Below are 16,627 nucleotides of genomic sequence, written 5' to 3'. Positions count from 1 at the left end.
TTTTTCATGTTTTTGTCACTCTCCAAAAATAATTCAGCAAAAATGTATTTTCTTCATCTTCATGGGACTTTTCCTATAGTAATTTTGACAAACTTACAGTTTTCTGTATACCAGTGTTTCCTCTTGTAGAATTTTAGTTTTTTGTTTACTAATCGACATGTTAGCCCTAAAACCTATAAACCTAATATGTCACTGTTGACTAAATTGTGCATTTGATGGGCAGATATCATTCTGTTGACAAGTAAAATCCTACAGAGTTCTATGAAGATTTGTATTTAACTGAATATTTGTTGTAATATTTGCCATGTGACTAAAAATTTTGTAGTTCTTTTGCTATAATGCTCTTTTTCTAATGCAAATCATTTTCTCCCTGCTCCTTAGCTGAGGTAATCTCATATTTACTCAGGTATTTTCCTCTTGGATGGGGGCACCAGGTGTGCAGGCAGCTCTGATGGCAGTTCATGTCCTTCCAGTTTCACTTTGATCAGATGATTGGCCAGAGCAAACTCTTCATCATCCAGCATCCCATCTTTGTCAATATCTGCCAGCTTCCAAATCTTCCCCAGAACGGTGTTGGGCAATTTTGACTTCACCATCTCCTTTTTCGCATTTGCTCCCGTGACCTTGCCATTGACTGGAGATAACGTGTAGAAAATCTCATCATAAGCAGGTTTGTCACGTGCAACCACCCACTCGGCTTCGTCAATGCCTTCACCGGCACCTTCACCATATCCGTGGCCAAATGGGCCGTTCAAAGTGCCATCAAATGCCCCGCCTTTAACAACTGGGTTAGGACGCTGTGTTTCTTCTTGACGGACCAAGACCATTAAGCCAGCAATGTCATTGGCTAGCATGTCGTCGACCGCCTCCAGGAGTTTAGGTTTCAGAGGCTGGAATTTAGTGAGATCCTGAGCCTGGAGTTGATCCTGGAAAAACAAAAAACAAAACAACCACAGCTCAAGATTAGATCTTAACTACCTAAGCCTCTATCTTTATATTAGTACCCTTCTTCTCTTTCCTCTTTACCTGCATCTTCTTCAGATTTGGAAAATCTCCAGGTGATATCTGATGCTCTCTTTCAATGCATTTATAAATATCTCCCAGACTGCCAATTAGTTCCTTCTTCTTGTTCTCCTTCCCAAACACAGTGGGCATCTCTTTTTTCAGCGAACTGATGATGTAGGCGTGGACCTGAACACAAACAGAGAAAGATGCTCATACACTCATCAAATCAGCATCTTTAAACCATTTCACCTCTGTGAGGTGTTGGGTTCTCTAAGATCCTGTTTTCAAAAAGACTAAGCTAAATGAAAAATTATGTAATTGATACATTTTGTTAAACTCAGATTCATTGGCATTGGATCATTTTCTATCATGGACACACAGAAAAACACAATTTAGACGAATGATGATGTCTATTGTGCACACATCACATCTGATGCAAGGATGCACATTTATCGATCTGAACGTGACCATAGGATAGGCAAAATCTCAAGCCAGGTCCGCACTTGTGCAGGGCAGGGTATGGCTGCTGGCAGTAAGCATTTCAATTTAAAAACTTGGAAAATTCCTACCGAATATGTAATTGAGGTGTATGAAATGTGGGAATGTATGTAAGTTGCACTTCTCGAGGCCGCTCTGTACGAAATGGTGAAAACAATTTTCCTTGGAAAGGACAAATAAACTCATCATCATCATCAAGCAACGATACGATACACGCTACAGTTTTGAAACTTCACCAAAATGTAGCCCCAATATTGCTGAAACCTTTGTCCACTTAAACTCATTACAAATGATGAAGTATAATTGTACAGTAGTTATGTCCATGTGTGTGTTCATGGTTCCCTGAATCTACCTCATGTCCTTGAAGCTAAAAACACACACACACACACACACACACACACACACACACACACACACACACACACACACACACACACACACACACACACACACACACACACACACACACACACACACACACACACACACACACACACACACACACACACACACACACACACACACACCCCAACAGGAAAAATGCACTCAGTGTGTGCATGTGTACATCCTCTGGGTACAATACAAAAGACTTACTGCCCAGAAAAGAAATAGGAATAATTGACTCAGAAGAGGATAACCACATGTCAGCTTCTATTGGTTCTGTGACAGCGACAAACTTTTTTAGTCAAGGTTAACAGCTGAACATGGTGGAGAAGATGAGTGATGGGGAGAATGGGAAACACCCAGAGACACACACCTGTGCTGACAAACAACACATGTCACAGCCAAATGCCAACAGAAGTGAAATTATTTTTAGCTTACTGCAAATGTAAGAATAAAAAAAACTTTGTGTCATCCCTAAAAAGCCTGGGTTCAGTTAATTTAAATCTAAATCTGTAAATCTAAACAATTTAGCTTACAAACCCATTGAAGTATACAGTCCTAAAGCTACACTACTACTGTGTTTTTTTCTCCAACTCAGGGATTGACATATGTAACTTGTGTCTAAGGTGTTTCTTAGCAAAACACTCAAACTGTTAAATTAGATTTTTTTCAAAATGGTATTTGAGTGCTTATTTTTGTTCCACAGCACGGTTAGCCAGCCAACCAAAACACTCTTACATAAGCAATATAGTGGTTTCCCATGTTTTAAACAAGTAGTATTTTTATTAATCTACTGTTTACCTTTGAAAAAAAAAGGTCATTTTTATGTCATTAACAAAATATTTTGTCATTACCAGAACACACAGTCATTACATTTACAGTAAATTGAAACTTATAAAATAAGTTTTTTTATTACCTAAATGTTAGCCTACATTTAGATTTTCAGAAAAAAAAAACAGATTATCCCTCAGTGGATGTGTCTGTTTGTACATTACCTTGGCTAGTCGTGCCCTCTTGATCAGATCATTGAGTTTTCTAAGTGCTGCATTTCTCGGCAAAGACTGAATGTCCTTAAATAAGTCCTGCTCCTCTGCCTCAAACAGCTTTCTGTTGTCAGGTATCAGCAGAGGGTGGGACCAAAATGAACCAATGTAGACACGGATCACCTGTCAGTGAGAGACAGAGGAGGAATTAACAGTCAGAGGGACAAAAACACAATAAGACCAATCCAGTCAGTAACAGCCTATTTTTGATCATTTAAGGCAATGAGCAGGATTCCAAATTATGAGGGGACAATATAAGTAATAATTGTTCCACAGCAAAACCAATCAGGCATAAACACTGGTCATTTATACAGTATCCAAAACAAGCTTGAGTACAAAAAGTGTGAAGCAGATATTGTCGATAGAGCCTGAGGAAGCAGTGATTCCAGTGTTATGGTATCCCTAAAGCACTTTCTTACTCAGGAGCATTTGCACAAGGTTTTGAAGGTGTTAACACAACTATATCCAGTTCTACCCAGACTCTATGCTTGGAAATAATGAATAAAAGGGCTACAAATAAGACAAAATAGTGAAGATTGAAGGAAGATTCTAGCATAGATTATATGGGCACCATTACACTCACCACTTCTGTCATAAAAATTCAGGGAAACTCTCTCAACCTATCTCCTATAAAGATAATAGATAATAAGCGAGTTTTCTCTCTGTAACTACTTTGAAGTTTCCTCTTAAAAACCTATGGAATAGAAGATATGACACTTGCTATGTTAGAATACCTCAGGGGTGTTGACTATTTTCCCTAGCGACCACATCAGGGCACCATAAACTCTCATCAGCTGCTGGGTCTCAATCTGGTCAGCTTTGTTCAGCACAACCCTGAACAAAACAACACAAGTAAACAGTGGTGAGAAATGCTGCATGTATGAAGCAAGCAGGTGTTTATGTGCAATTTGTGTAGCCTCAAGTATAGTAAGTCTTTGTACCTGATCTTGTCTTCATGGTTCTTCAGGGCCTTTATCACCTCTGAAAACTCATCCGAAATGTCCAGTTTGTGAGCATCAAACAGTAAAATGATCCTGTCCACTCGCTCAGCAAACCACTCCAGGACAGCTGCAAAATCATAGCCTGGGAGGGGGAAGGAGAAGCAGGAGCAGGAGCAGGAGCAGGAGGAAAAGGGACGAACACAAGGTTGGACACCGCATGAGAGGTTGGAGTGTAAGGCAAGATTTGGAATGAAGGTTTCAGATAAGGAAGTGGTAGGGTTGCAATAAAAAAAGAGAGGGAAAGAAAAAGATACATTGTTTTTTCCCTCCAATTCTTTCTGATTCTCATTTCTTTCCTCCTGTCACATATGGAGATATATACATATAGAGCCGGATTGCTAACTAAGTTAAAGGCAAGCGCAAACTGACCGAACATATCAAGCCTCTTTTTATACAACGTACACGTTAACAAGATGGACTTGCTAAGACTGAGACTGTTCCAGTGGGAAATGCTGTTGTGTGATTGTGCTGAATTCAGATAAAACAGAGGTCATTGTGTTTGGACCTAAACATCTCAGGGACACTTTTTCTAATCAGATCGCTACTCTAGATGGCATCACCCTGACCCGGACCTTTCCTTCAGCTCCCACATAAAATATGTGACTAGGACCGCCTTCTTCCACCTGTGCAGTATAGCTAAGATCAGGTCCATTGACACAACAGCTGACCCTCACCAGTATGCATATAGGCAGAACCGCTCCACAGCTGATGCCATTGCTGCAGTGGTCCATCAGCCCCTTACGCATCTGGAGACTCCTATGTAAGGTTGCTCTTTTTGGATTTCAGTTCAACCTTTAACATAATCATCCCACAGACACTGGCGAAGAAATTGGCAGCACTTGGACAAGCTCCATCCCTCTATAACTGGATTCTGGATTTTCTGACTAATAGATCAGGATCAACAACAGCCTCGCCTCATCCATCATCCTCAACACTGGCTCCCCCCAGGACTGCATTCAAATACCTCGGGGTACACCTCTTAAAGGGAAACTTCGTTTTTTTCAACCTGGGCCCTGTTTTCATATGTTTTTCTGTATACGTGAGTGATGGATAATACTTTTATTGAGGTGGCTCCAGTATTGAGCCGGGCAGGCAGCCTGCAACCCAGCAAACACTCTTCAACCGGGCAAGTGGCTCCCGTCAAAGTTCGCCCTATAAACGTGCATTTCTTTTCACACTGACAGGCTCAGATAGTTACAATGAGTGTCCGACAACATACTAGAAAGGAGAAATGAACGTATGTCTCTACCTTTAGCGCGTCTCTGCTTTGACTGGCAGTAGTCATCCCGCGAGATTTCAGAACGAGATTTCTAGCGTGGTGAGATTTGGACACAGATCACAACAAACAGCGACCTCCAGCTAAAGGTAGAGACTATTACATTCATTTCTCCTTTCTAGTATGTTGTGGGACACTCACTGTAACTATCTGAGCCTGTCAGTGTGGAAAAAAAATGCACATTTATATGGCGAACTTTGACGGGAGCCACTTGCCCAATTGAAGAGCATTAGCTGGGCTGCAAGCTGCCTGCCCGGCTCAATACTGGAGCCACCTCAATAACTGTATTATCCATCACTCACGTATACAGAAAAACATATGAAAACAGGGCCCAGGTTGAAATAAAAAAAAAAAACGAAGTTTCCCTTTAAACACCCTCACCGGACAACACCCAGAGCATCATCAAGAAGGCTCATCAATGTACTTCTTGAAGAAGCTGAAAAAGGCGGGACTGAACTCCATCATTCTCAGCTTCTTCTACAGATGTGTAGTGGAGAGCACACCATCTCCCTCCATCACGGTGTGGTATTGTAGCTGCACAGTGGCAGAGAAGCAGGTGATGCAGAGAGTGGTGAAAGGAATAGTTCACTCAAAATTGAAATTTCATTATCTACTCACCCTCATGTGGACTAAGGGCTGGGAGAAGTTTCAGAGTTATCTGTGTCTTCTCTGAGTTACAGGGGGTCTCGGCGTAACAGTGCATGTCCATATAACGGTTGCAAATGGATACCAACTGTCTTCGTAACAAAAAGACAAGGGCTTCAATACAAGAGGGACATTACATACGAGCAGCATGGAGGTATTTGGATGTTTTTTGGTGTGTCTTTTTGTTACAAAGACAGTTGGTATCCATTTGCAACCGTTATATGGACATGCACTGCTACGCCGAGACCCCCTGTAACTCAGAGAAGCCACGGAGGACTCTGAAACTTCTCCCAGCTCTTAGTCTACATGAGGGTGAGTAGATAATGAGTGAAATTTGAATTTTGGGTGAACTATTCTTTGAAGTCCGCTCAGAAGACTATCAGATGCAGTTTACCAGCCATCTCAGACATCTACACCAACCGATGCAGAGACAGGGCAAACTGCATCATGGGAGACTCTACCCACCCTGCACATGGACTGTTTTCCCTTCTCCCCTCTGGCAAGAGGCTGCACAACATCAGGGCAAAGACCGCCAAGGCTGAAGAACAGCTTATTCCAGGATGCTGTGAGACTGTTGAACTGTTCCCCACTGCCACACCTCTGAACTCACATCTAGCACTTTCTGATAAATCTAATATACTTTTATTCACTTTGACTTATAAAGACTTCTTCTATTTCCGTATGTTAGTTATCTATCTATGTGCAAAACACAGCCATTTGACATTGTGGTGAACAAAACCAGCAAACAATTTAGAGGGTCAACAGTATCTGTCCTCTAAGAACTGTAAACATTAACCGAGATGTTGCAACATTCCTGAGAGAGGACACAATGAGAAGGATACCTATATTACAACATGTTGAGAGAAAAGAGTGTGTTTACAGATGGTGATAGGCCTGCCAGAGCTCTAACTAAAACAACTTAAAAAATAAGCAAGGAGGGAAAAAAAACTCCATCTAACATCAAAAAGTAATATCTTTGACTTTTTTAAAAGTGCAATGCAATCATGACCTCATATGAATTAATGCATGACTGAGTGGATTAATGCTTAAATAAATGAATCATTGACTGAGTCTGTCAGCAGGATTTCATCACCGACTCTTTTGACTTCTATCCTGCTCAAGGACTCTTACCTGGAGAAATTCCACAGGAAATGAAGAGTACAAAGGCGAGAAAACAGACTAGGGAGCTGAAGTTGACAAACAACACTCAAGGAGACTAGAGTAAGAGAGTCAATGGTAAATCTGTTACAGAGTAGATGAATGGACAGGAATTAGGAGGCATTTGTAACCAGTTAGTAGTGAGTTGTAGTTTTGTGTTAAGACAGTGGAAGAAGTGGATTTCCATAAGTGCTATGTTTGTTAAACATTTTCTCCCTCAAACTAAAACTACATTTACAGATTGCATATCATTTATAACACCAATGATCACATACAAATCCAAATTTTGGCCTGGCTGCTCACCCTCACAGAAAGGCAGAATCCCTATACAAACATAGCTGAGAAAAATCCCCCTTTTTACAAACTAGTTGAACTGTTTTTATATGCTACTGGCTGTACTGCTGTCCCTCCCCATAATTGGTCAAAAAAAAAGAGAAAGTAAATAGCTTCTTAAACTCTGATGGTAATTCTGTCTGTCAGAACAAGTTACCATTTTTGACCATTTAATAATTTCTCACTGGGATGTGAGCAAAGGTTCAGCAGTGGTAGCAATAAGCATGTAAAACAGAAATCATTTTAGCTATGTCTTCTTGTCCTGTATGAGCACAACTGAGAGGAGACACAGAGGGCACACAGCTACACAGGCAAAGCTATGAAGGGTTAAGAGAGATACCATGATATTTTGAATTTCAGAGGGTTGTTAACAGATTGCTTTTCACGCTGGCGGGGAAAAAATAATTTTAGACTTGTCTTGTGTAGAAGATTTACCTCCAGTGACTAACAAAGATCTTGTTTTTTTGCATCATATCTACAAAGCATATTTTAGCCTGTGAATGACCTGTTGTATGATGAATTCACATATCTTACAACTCTCATCACTCACTATTATAAGGTGATGAGAGTTGTGCCCTTACATTTATAAACAGATTCTCTTATGAGTCATGCCGAGAGCAGCACCATGTGATACCCAAAATAACTCAACGAGGTACACTCAGGGACTCGATATACATATTTTCTTCCCAAACAATGTGATAAGAGTCTGGTGAAAAAATGTAGCAGTCCATAAATTATTAAAAGCCAAAATATCATTTTATTTTGCCTTATGCAGCTGTTTAATGCCCTGATTTATTTCTACAATACCTCCATAAGGACATCTATGTAGGCAGCTATAGCCTGATAACTCCTCATCTGGACACATACACGTACACAAATGAACAATGATGTTGATAAAACAATCAGCTACATATTCTACACACAAATATTACACATGCAAATGAAACATGTATGCACTGACCGAGTGAATAAAAAAGAATGAAAAGAAAATGAAGATACAAACAAACCTAAACTTCACCCCCCCACGCACACAAACACATACACATAGACACCAACACTAACATAAACAGTGGAAGACAGTGAGCATCTCCATTCTAGTGTCTTCTAGTGTCTTACCTCGACTGATCCTCTGTTTCTCTCCTGATAGAATCCCTGGAGTGTCAATCACACTGATGCTTTCCAGAACTGGGTTAGGCAGCTGGGCACACACAAACCTACACACACACACACACATAGGGGGAAACATTTTAAAAACAAACATCATGCAACACCAGAGGGGTATTCCAGAAAGCAGGTTATTTGAAAACTCAGAGTAAGTGAACCCTGAGATGAGGGAAACTCTGTGTTAGTCACCAAACTGACTCCAGCACACCAGCTCGCTGAGTCTAATGGAGCTGTGTGAAAGGGGCTGTCCTTTCCTTCTCGGTCTGATCATTTTGAAGCAGAAATAATTCACATAGTTTTATGTCATGAGGAGAATTTGTCCCGTTTAGCTGAGCTCTCATTCCCTGACAAGGACTGAACCAAACGGTAACGCTTCTTGTACAGTCCGTCATTTACCTGAACAGTATTCTCCGGACGCACATCGTATCAGGCTGCACTTCACCACTGATGTGCTCTTAGATCTGTTCAGTCCTCTTTGTTTTTATCACTTTGCAGGTTAAAGCAGAAGTAAGCGATTCGGTCGTTTTGGCTAACTTCTTGTCAGCCGATGGAGTTAGCAGTCCCCGCCCTCGTCATGGATCTATTGGTCCTCGTCCCTACGTCACCACATTCACGTGCATCTCTTGGCTGCACACACAGAGAGGACCGCCCCTTTATGCCGTTCTCTCTCCTCATTGGATAAAGGTTGTAGGATACAAGGAAAGTTTTCTCCTCGGCTTACAGCAGAGCAGAGTGACTGACAGACCCGTGTTTCAGACCAAACACTCTATGTAAGTGATTGCTGTCGGAAGATAGAACTATTTAAGACTTATATTAACACAAACATTCTGCTTACTTCTGCTTTAAGATACTTTTCTGCTTTAATCAATCACCTTCCAGCAGCCAGAAAAGGAGAAATAGTTCACATTTTATTTGGCTTTCTTTATTTTAATTCCTACAGATACAAAAATAACAATCAGTAGTCACTGTTTTTTTTTCCAACAACGCAATTTCAAAGTCTGTGTTTCTAATTTGCAGCTGCATTGAGGATAACATTAAAAAACGTATAGTACTAGGCCTATCTGTAGATGTGTGTCTGCCTCTAATGTGGGGTCCTGAGGGTGAGTGACACCCTCTCAGCCTCTGGTCACCCAGCGAGCTGACTTAGGACCAGCTCCTCTGCCTCTGTCAGACGTGGTGGAAGTGGAGGTGACCAGCACCTCGCTCTGCCTTCTGCCACACGTTCATCTACTGAGCAGGATGTTAGGAGGCAGAATGTGTGTTAATCAGCATAGTTGGTGGTAAAAGCTGCTACAAGCGGAAATATCCACTGAATTAATTACTTTGTTTAATATGTGGAATATGAATAAAACCAAAGTGAGGCGCAATCACAAGACTGTTTTTATATCTAATTTTCATCTGACTGCATTAAATAAAATAAATAAATCATAAAACATTGAACACCATTCAACCACTTTCTCAAAGACAAATATTAAAGAAAGTGATGTTAAAGGGATACGCCAACATTTTCTTTTTTTACGTGTCTTGCCTCACTCCCGAGTAGGCTACATGACAAGCAGATAGACACCATCCTTTTGACTGTGCGTGCAGTAACGAAGGAGGGCCCGTATCGCCCGTAATTAGCTTAGCTCAAATGCTGGAAGTGTATCGGTAGTGTTAGCCTGCCTCATCAGAGACACTCTTCAGGAACTCTAAACCAGCGGGCCGATCTTCGTCTCAGAGCTGACAAAACTCTCCGGTAAGGCATCTCGAGCGGTCAAATGCCGGTAACGGGACGAGATCGGTCAAAACGGAGGGTTCAAGCAAAGACGGTTTATTTTGGTTCAAGCTACATCGAGGGTAGGTTAGCTTCCTATTTCAAAGTAAAAGCACTTCTGTATGTAAAGGGCAACGGGTGTTTTATTTTTTGAAAGTAACCGGAAGTGGCTAGCTTGAGTAGCGCCGAATACGTCCAAGCAAAATTGTAAACAGCTGGTATTTAGACAAATTAACGACACACTGCTGATCTATACGGCTACTTTCTCGCCTAAAAATGTTTGAAATGTCGATAAAGTGATATATTTACAGAGTTTAGAGCTAAAATGAAATCAGCTTCTGACTGCTGATTTCGGCTCGGGTAGGAGGCAGGCTAACCAGCATTTTCCAGCATTTGAGCTAAGCTAATTACGGGCAATATGGGCTCTATCTCCCTTGTTACTGCACGCACAGTCGAATGGATGGTGTCTATCTGCTTGTCATGGACTCGGGAGTGAGGCAAGACACAAAAAAAAAAGTTGGCGTATCCCTTTAATTTCAAAACAAAAAGACGACTGCAACTCACTTCACAGGATAGGTCAACTCAAAGTTCAGGGTTAAGCTCAGAGTTTGTTGAACCTCCTTTCTGGAATACCCCTCAGATTATCCAACTTTCCCCTCTCTTGTTCCTCTCCTCTATTTGTCCTGCTCTCCCTTTCTGTCTTTCTTTCTCTCTCCGGATGAAACAACACGAACAGGTCAGCGGCTGTTCTCACTGTGAACTCCCCCTGATCCCCACTGGCACTGTAGTGGGCCCTCACAGTGAGGGCAGCACCACCATTTTTTTGGGGCATTTTGCTTTTCCAGAGGGATGACTCTGCGAAAATGAGTGTCTCACACACACACACAGACTGACCAGTGAGCAGAGGGAAATTTAATCACACAGGAATGTAGAGCTGTGGTGTGTGGATTCTCACTCACTCTCGCCCTCTTTTCCTACTCCTATCTCTTCGTCGGTATTTCTGTCTGCATTCATATACTTCACCTTAGTATAACGTTTTTTCTTTTTTCTTTTATGCATACAGAACCTCCAAAGATGTCTGCCAGTGGCTAAGACTGTGTAAGTGGGTTTGTGTGTAACCTACCTGTTGAGGAATGCGTTTCCAAATGCATTCAGCTTTCTGAAGGGCTTCTTAGGGTCAACCACCAAAGCATTCCCAGGAATGACTCCTTCTGTGTCCCCATGCATCACTGCAATAAAGGAATCCGTGGTGGGTTCAGGGCCAATCCGCATTCCAGGAAAATCCTGCTCCAACAGGTAGCTGTAGGTGAGATGATAAGACATGGTGTTACACAAAACAAGATAAGAGAAGAGATTATTCTGGTAATATTTACACCATATAAAGGCCTTCTGGTGTTGGTGTAATCAGTACAAAAGATGTAAAGGATAAAGAATCTTAAAATAACTCAAGTATTATAATATAGAAGCATAATGAGTATATTAATTAGTGGTATTTGTGTATTAAACAGGCAGATTGGAGTCAGATGTAACTGTAAATGTATGAATTAATAAATACAGAGAATAAACACTTCACAGAAATAATTCTCCACATGCACATGTGTGAAAATTGTAGTCATCTCTGCTAAAATTTATAATCATTGAGATACTGAGTCCCTTACTTCATCTGTAGGCAGCAGGAAGAAAAATATATCTTGTCAGTCAGAGCCACCTTTTATTTTGAGTAATGGAATACCACCATGGGCCATGAAGTTTTCTGGCCAAGTCACAATCTGAACTGAGTTGCATAAAGTGTACAAAATAACACAAACATATCCAATAATTGCCATCACCACAATATAAAGCTGTGGGCACACTGGCATTGGTATTCGTAAAAGAGAAAGCTTTGGCTCAGTTCTGACGAAACGGTTAAATATACAACCTTCCACCAGACTTACTTTGCTCTCTGGTGATCAGAACCAGCTGGCTAGGGTGGAAAGGTCTCAGGGACAGGCAGTCAATCAGATGTAAATCTTATGCAGGTGGTTTTGGCTCAGTAGGCTATATGTTTCAATAGACCTACAATACATTTCTTAAACTTGTGATTGTGTTTTACATTAACAGATAACTCATGTATAACTTATTATTTCATGTACGTATGTCTCCAGTGTGAAAGGTTGAATCCTCAGCAGTTAATTCAGTCACATCACACAGCCACAGGATGATTAGTATGTTTCTGTTGAGTTACACAACCCCAACATGATAACCACAGGCAGTAAAAAGAGATGTGGGGCCTGTATGTAGCTGATACCAGATGTAAAGATGGGTCTCTTCTAAATCCCCCCCACCCCCTCCAACACACACGCACCTTGTAAGAGGAGCCCGCGGTGCCTTGTGGAGCTATCTCTTTGCATGTGTCTGTGTAGTGTGAGTCCATCTGTCTGTTTGAATTGTCTGTGGTGGTGGTGTGTGTGTGTGTGTGTGTGTGTGTGGGGGGGCTGCTTATGCTTCATCCATCAGACTAAGTTGAAAATCAGAAGACAGGTTCAGATTACTGACCTCTGCCTAACTGCCAAACAAGACACTATATTACCCTTGGCCTCTCCTGTCACGTACACAAACCACCTTTTTAGTTTTTACAGAAGACCCACGAGCCACACACATGGGAGCCCTATTGCATATGACCTACTGACAAAGTAGAAAATAAATCACTCCCTTGTAGTTTAGGGAACCCTCCAGTTACCCCTGGACATTTATGTCCACCTCTCACACTTTCCCAACTCTCCACGGTCAAATGAAAGGTCACTGGGGCCTGATTTTTGGCAAGGAGGTGTATCTTTTGGTAAACTCTGAATGTCCTGAATTTCAGAATGAAAGTCCAATTTTTGGACCCATAATGAATTTTAACCACAGTAAAAATTTTAACTAACAGATATCACCATGAAACTTCCCAAGTGTATTACTTACATTAAGACAAATATTTTTTGCATTACAAGTTTTGTCACATTTTATGTTTAAAGCAGAAGTAAGCGATCCGGTGGTTTTGGCTAACTTCTTGTCAGCCGATGGAGTTAGCAGTCCCCGTCCTCGTCCCTACGTCACCACATTCACGCGCATCCCTTGGCTGCACACACAGAGAGGACCGCCCCTTTATGCTGTTCTCTCTCCTCATTGGATAAAGGTTGTAGGATACAAGGAAAGTTTTCTCCTCGGCTTACAGCAGAGCAGAGTGACTGACAGACCCGTGTTTCAGACCAAACACTCTATGTAAGTGATTGCTGTCGGAAGATAGAACTATTTAAAGCCGTTTTCCCACTAAAATTAGCGGGTCGACGCGGGTTTTTTAAACGCGGGTCGACCCGCTAACAATCGGCATTTGGCCCCTTTCCCATTGACCAAAATGAGCCGAGTCTGACCCCCCGCTGAGGGACCAGACAGAGCATAAACCAGTCGCCCCGCTCTCATCCGCGGTGCAAGAGACACACACAGTCATGCCACAGCCGCCCGCCGCGGAGTGTCCGTCCGCCGAGGCAGACTCTCTGGCTGGCTGACCTGGAGCACCAGGACCGCGGAGGACAGAGAGTCTGCTGCGGCCGGATGACGGACGTCCGCGGCACAACACGTCAGTTAAACAGACTGTCGCTTCTTTTCTTTTCTTTTTTTCTATCGTTTTTGGTCAGTGTTCTCTGATCTTTTGATCCCAGTCTCGGATGAGAGCAGAGCGGAGCAGAGCTTTGTTTTGGTACGTGATATGAGACGCGACCGGCGCGATGACGTAGCGTCACGTAACGTTCAGTGTCATCACGTAAATTAGCGGGTTGACGCGGGTCTGGCGTTCCCACTGCAAGCAGTTCGGAGCCGAGCCGATTAAAGGCGATTTTAACCCGCCTCGCTTGCCGAGTCGTTTGACCCGCGTTGTCGGTTCGCCTTTCCCACTGCCACCAAAAGCCGATTGTTAGCGGGTTTAAACGGGATTTTTGGCCAGTGGGAAAGGGGTATAAGACTTATATAACACAAACATTCTGCTTACTTCTGCTTTAAATATGTAAATGAGGCAATATCTAATGAAATATGCGCTAATTTCCCGAACTGAAATCTGAACAATGGATAAATCCAAAGAGAGAATCCAAAATTATTGTTTTATTTTGTTGACATATTATAGTCAGACGTTTTCACTGAGGGAATTTAGGATATCTCTTTTTTATCACTAAAATACTGTCACCAGCCATAGAGCCCCATAGAAATGTTGTGTTTTTGCAGCAAAAACAACTGGCCAGGAAGGGGTTAAAATTTTTGAAACCCATGTCAAAAGTGATTTTCATGTTTAGTCAAGACCCAGCCCGATATGTATCACAAATATTTTGTGAGTAACTGATATCTAAATTTTGTCCATGGGGTCATGGATGTGGTACAAATTGAAGGATCTTCTGAGGGTTAACAAAACTGACAGAGCATTCAGCCACATCCTGCACTGCTCCCAGATCCATAAAGAGACGCTGCAATATGAAATGAATGAGATGCTGTAACCGTAGCCGTGGTGACCACTCAGCAGTTTGTGCATCCTCATACTGTTAAGGTGTTGGCAGTGAAGGGTCGGGCTGCTGAGTGATGGGTGTTGTCATCAGTGAAAGAGCAAAACAGAGAGAGAATCAGAGACAGAAGAGGAAGAGGAGAGACATCAGGGACGTCTGCACTGTCCTGTCTCAACTAATAACCTAGAAGGCCCTGCAGGCATGAGTGTGTTTGTCCGAAAGGCAGGCATCAGCAGGAGTAGGCCTAAAGGAGGTTTATCACCCAGATGCTAAAATCTGTCTCCCTCACTGTCTCTGTCTTTCACGCTTACACACACACACACACACACACACACACACACACACACACACACACACACACACACACACACACACACACACAAAGAAACACATACTGTATGTATGCCACTCCCAGAATTACTGCAGGCTAGTTCTGACTTAAATCTGACAGTGTTTTAACCTAAATAATTCATGAAACGTAGTTTAAACAGCAACAAAATTGAATTGGTCTCACGTCAGACATGTAGCACCTGAGTGCCAAATAGAACCTTGTTGAAAATGATTTCAGATGTGTGTGATTTTCAAACAACTTTAGGTCTAAGGGCAGATTATATTGTTATGATGCTGTCACTGTCAGTGTAAAACCTTTTGAGACAAACTGGGCTATAATAAACATGCCTTACCTGCCTATTCCCAATGCTCTGACACTGACAATACATGCAACAGATGTGTAACAGAGAAAAGAGCTAAACAGAAACATTTCTTGACTGACCAGAGCCTTTTGAAAAATTATTTATCGCGGCAATTTGATTTTTTTTGTGTGTGTGTTTTTCCTCTTCTTATTTTTCTTTTATGTCGATTCAATTTTGTTTGAATCAACTTTACTGCATGATACTGCACTCCTATTCACTGCTTACATGAAGAGAAGGAAAAAGTCAGTTTGGGTGTGTCAGCCCGTCCCTCTCTATCTTTCTGGTGGCCTCTGACTCCTCTGTCCATTTGAAGGTTGTCATGTGTGTAATTCTATGTGCTGTGCTCTCACCGTATAAAACTTGTCTTGCCAGTGGAGTACTGTCCCACCAGTAGGACCATGGGCTTGTTCTCAAAGTCAGCATCCTCCAAAGCTGGGGAGTGGAACTCATGGAACTTGTAGCTTTCCTCCAGTGGCAGGAGTTTAGTTTTGTAAAGCTTCTTCAGTCCATCACTGACGGTCTGAAAGACTTCTGGCTCCTTCTTCCTTCTGTCATCGGTTCCAAGCCAGCTGAACATGGTCACTTATTATTGGAGTAATAAAGCCTTCAAAACACTAATAAAAAAAAATTGCTGTTTTGTCGATCTGTTGATTTGTCAAACTTGTTATGTCCTTGGGGTAGTTGGTATCTTTAAGGGAGATTTTCTCCCAGAAGATGATCTCCAAATTAAAACTCAGATGAAACTAAGAGCTAACCTCAAATAACTTTAGGTCCCCCCTTCAAATTCCACCCCCTCCCGCCCCCCAGCAAAGATGAAGTGGAATTTGTTAGAGATGTATTTTGATAAATTCTCAAATATTTGGAAAGGTCTGGAAAAAGAGGGATGTTTTTGATCATAGGATAATAACAAATATATTGAGTGGTGTTAGTTCTTAATGAAAATATTCAGATAGGTCATGTATTATTTTCAATTCAGTTAGGCAAGTTTTTGTCTCTAGTAATATCTACAACTAGAATAAAATGCAGATGGTTGCATTATCAGAAACTAAACCTGACCCTTCAAATGCGCTTTCATCATCCAGCCCATCGGTCCTTGTAGCATAAGTGAAGGCCACTTACTGTACAGTCTTGCCCCTGAGCCGAAAAGAAACACTACGTTCAATG

The 16,627-nt window shown here is 41.8% G+C and overlaps 1 protein-coding gene across 1 annotated transcript; it reads right to left on the bottom strand.

Moving 5' to 3' along the window:
• Positions 1-307: 307 nt before the first annotated feature.
• On the bottom strand, positions 308-16,167 carry LOC146961974 (EH domain-containing protein 3). Its single transcript, XM_085770271.1, has 8 exons — positions 15,814-16,167; positions 11,387-11,563; positions 8,460-8,557; positions 3,872-4,013; positions 3,665-3,764; positions 2,883-3,053; positions 1,027-1,191; positions 308-926 (listed from the first exon to the last, which is right to left on the bottom strand). The coding sequence occupies exons 1-8, from the start codon at positions 16,038-16,040 to the stop codon at positions 399-401; spliced, it is 1,608 nt and encodes a 535-aa protein (XP_085626397.1). The 5' UTR covers positions 16,041-16,167; the 3' UTR covers positions 308-398.
• Between the last annotated feature and the right edge of the window lie 460 nt (positions 16,168-16,627).

Source organism: Trachurus japonicus, chromosome 24 (genome assembly GCF_045865225.1).
Source record: "Trachurus japonicus isolate A0001 chromosome 24, Traja_1.0".
NCBI classification, from domain to species: Eukaryota; Metazoa; Chordata; class Actinopteri; order Carangiformes; family Carangidae; genus Trachurus; species Trachurus japonicus.
The sequence above is the reverse complement of the archived record's forward strand: the minus strand, read 5'-3'. Positions and strand labels throughout refer to the sequence as shown.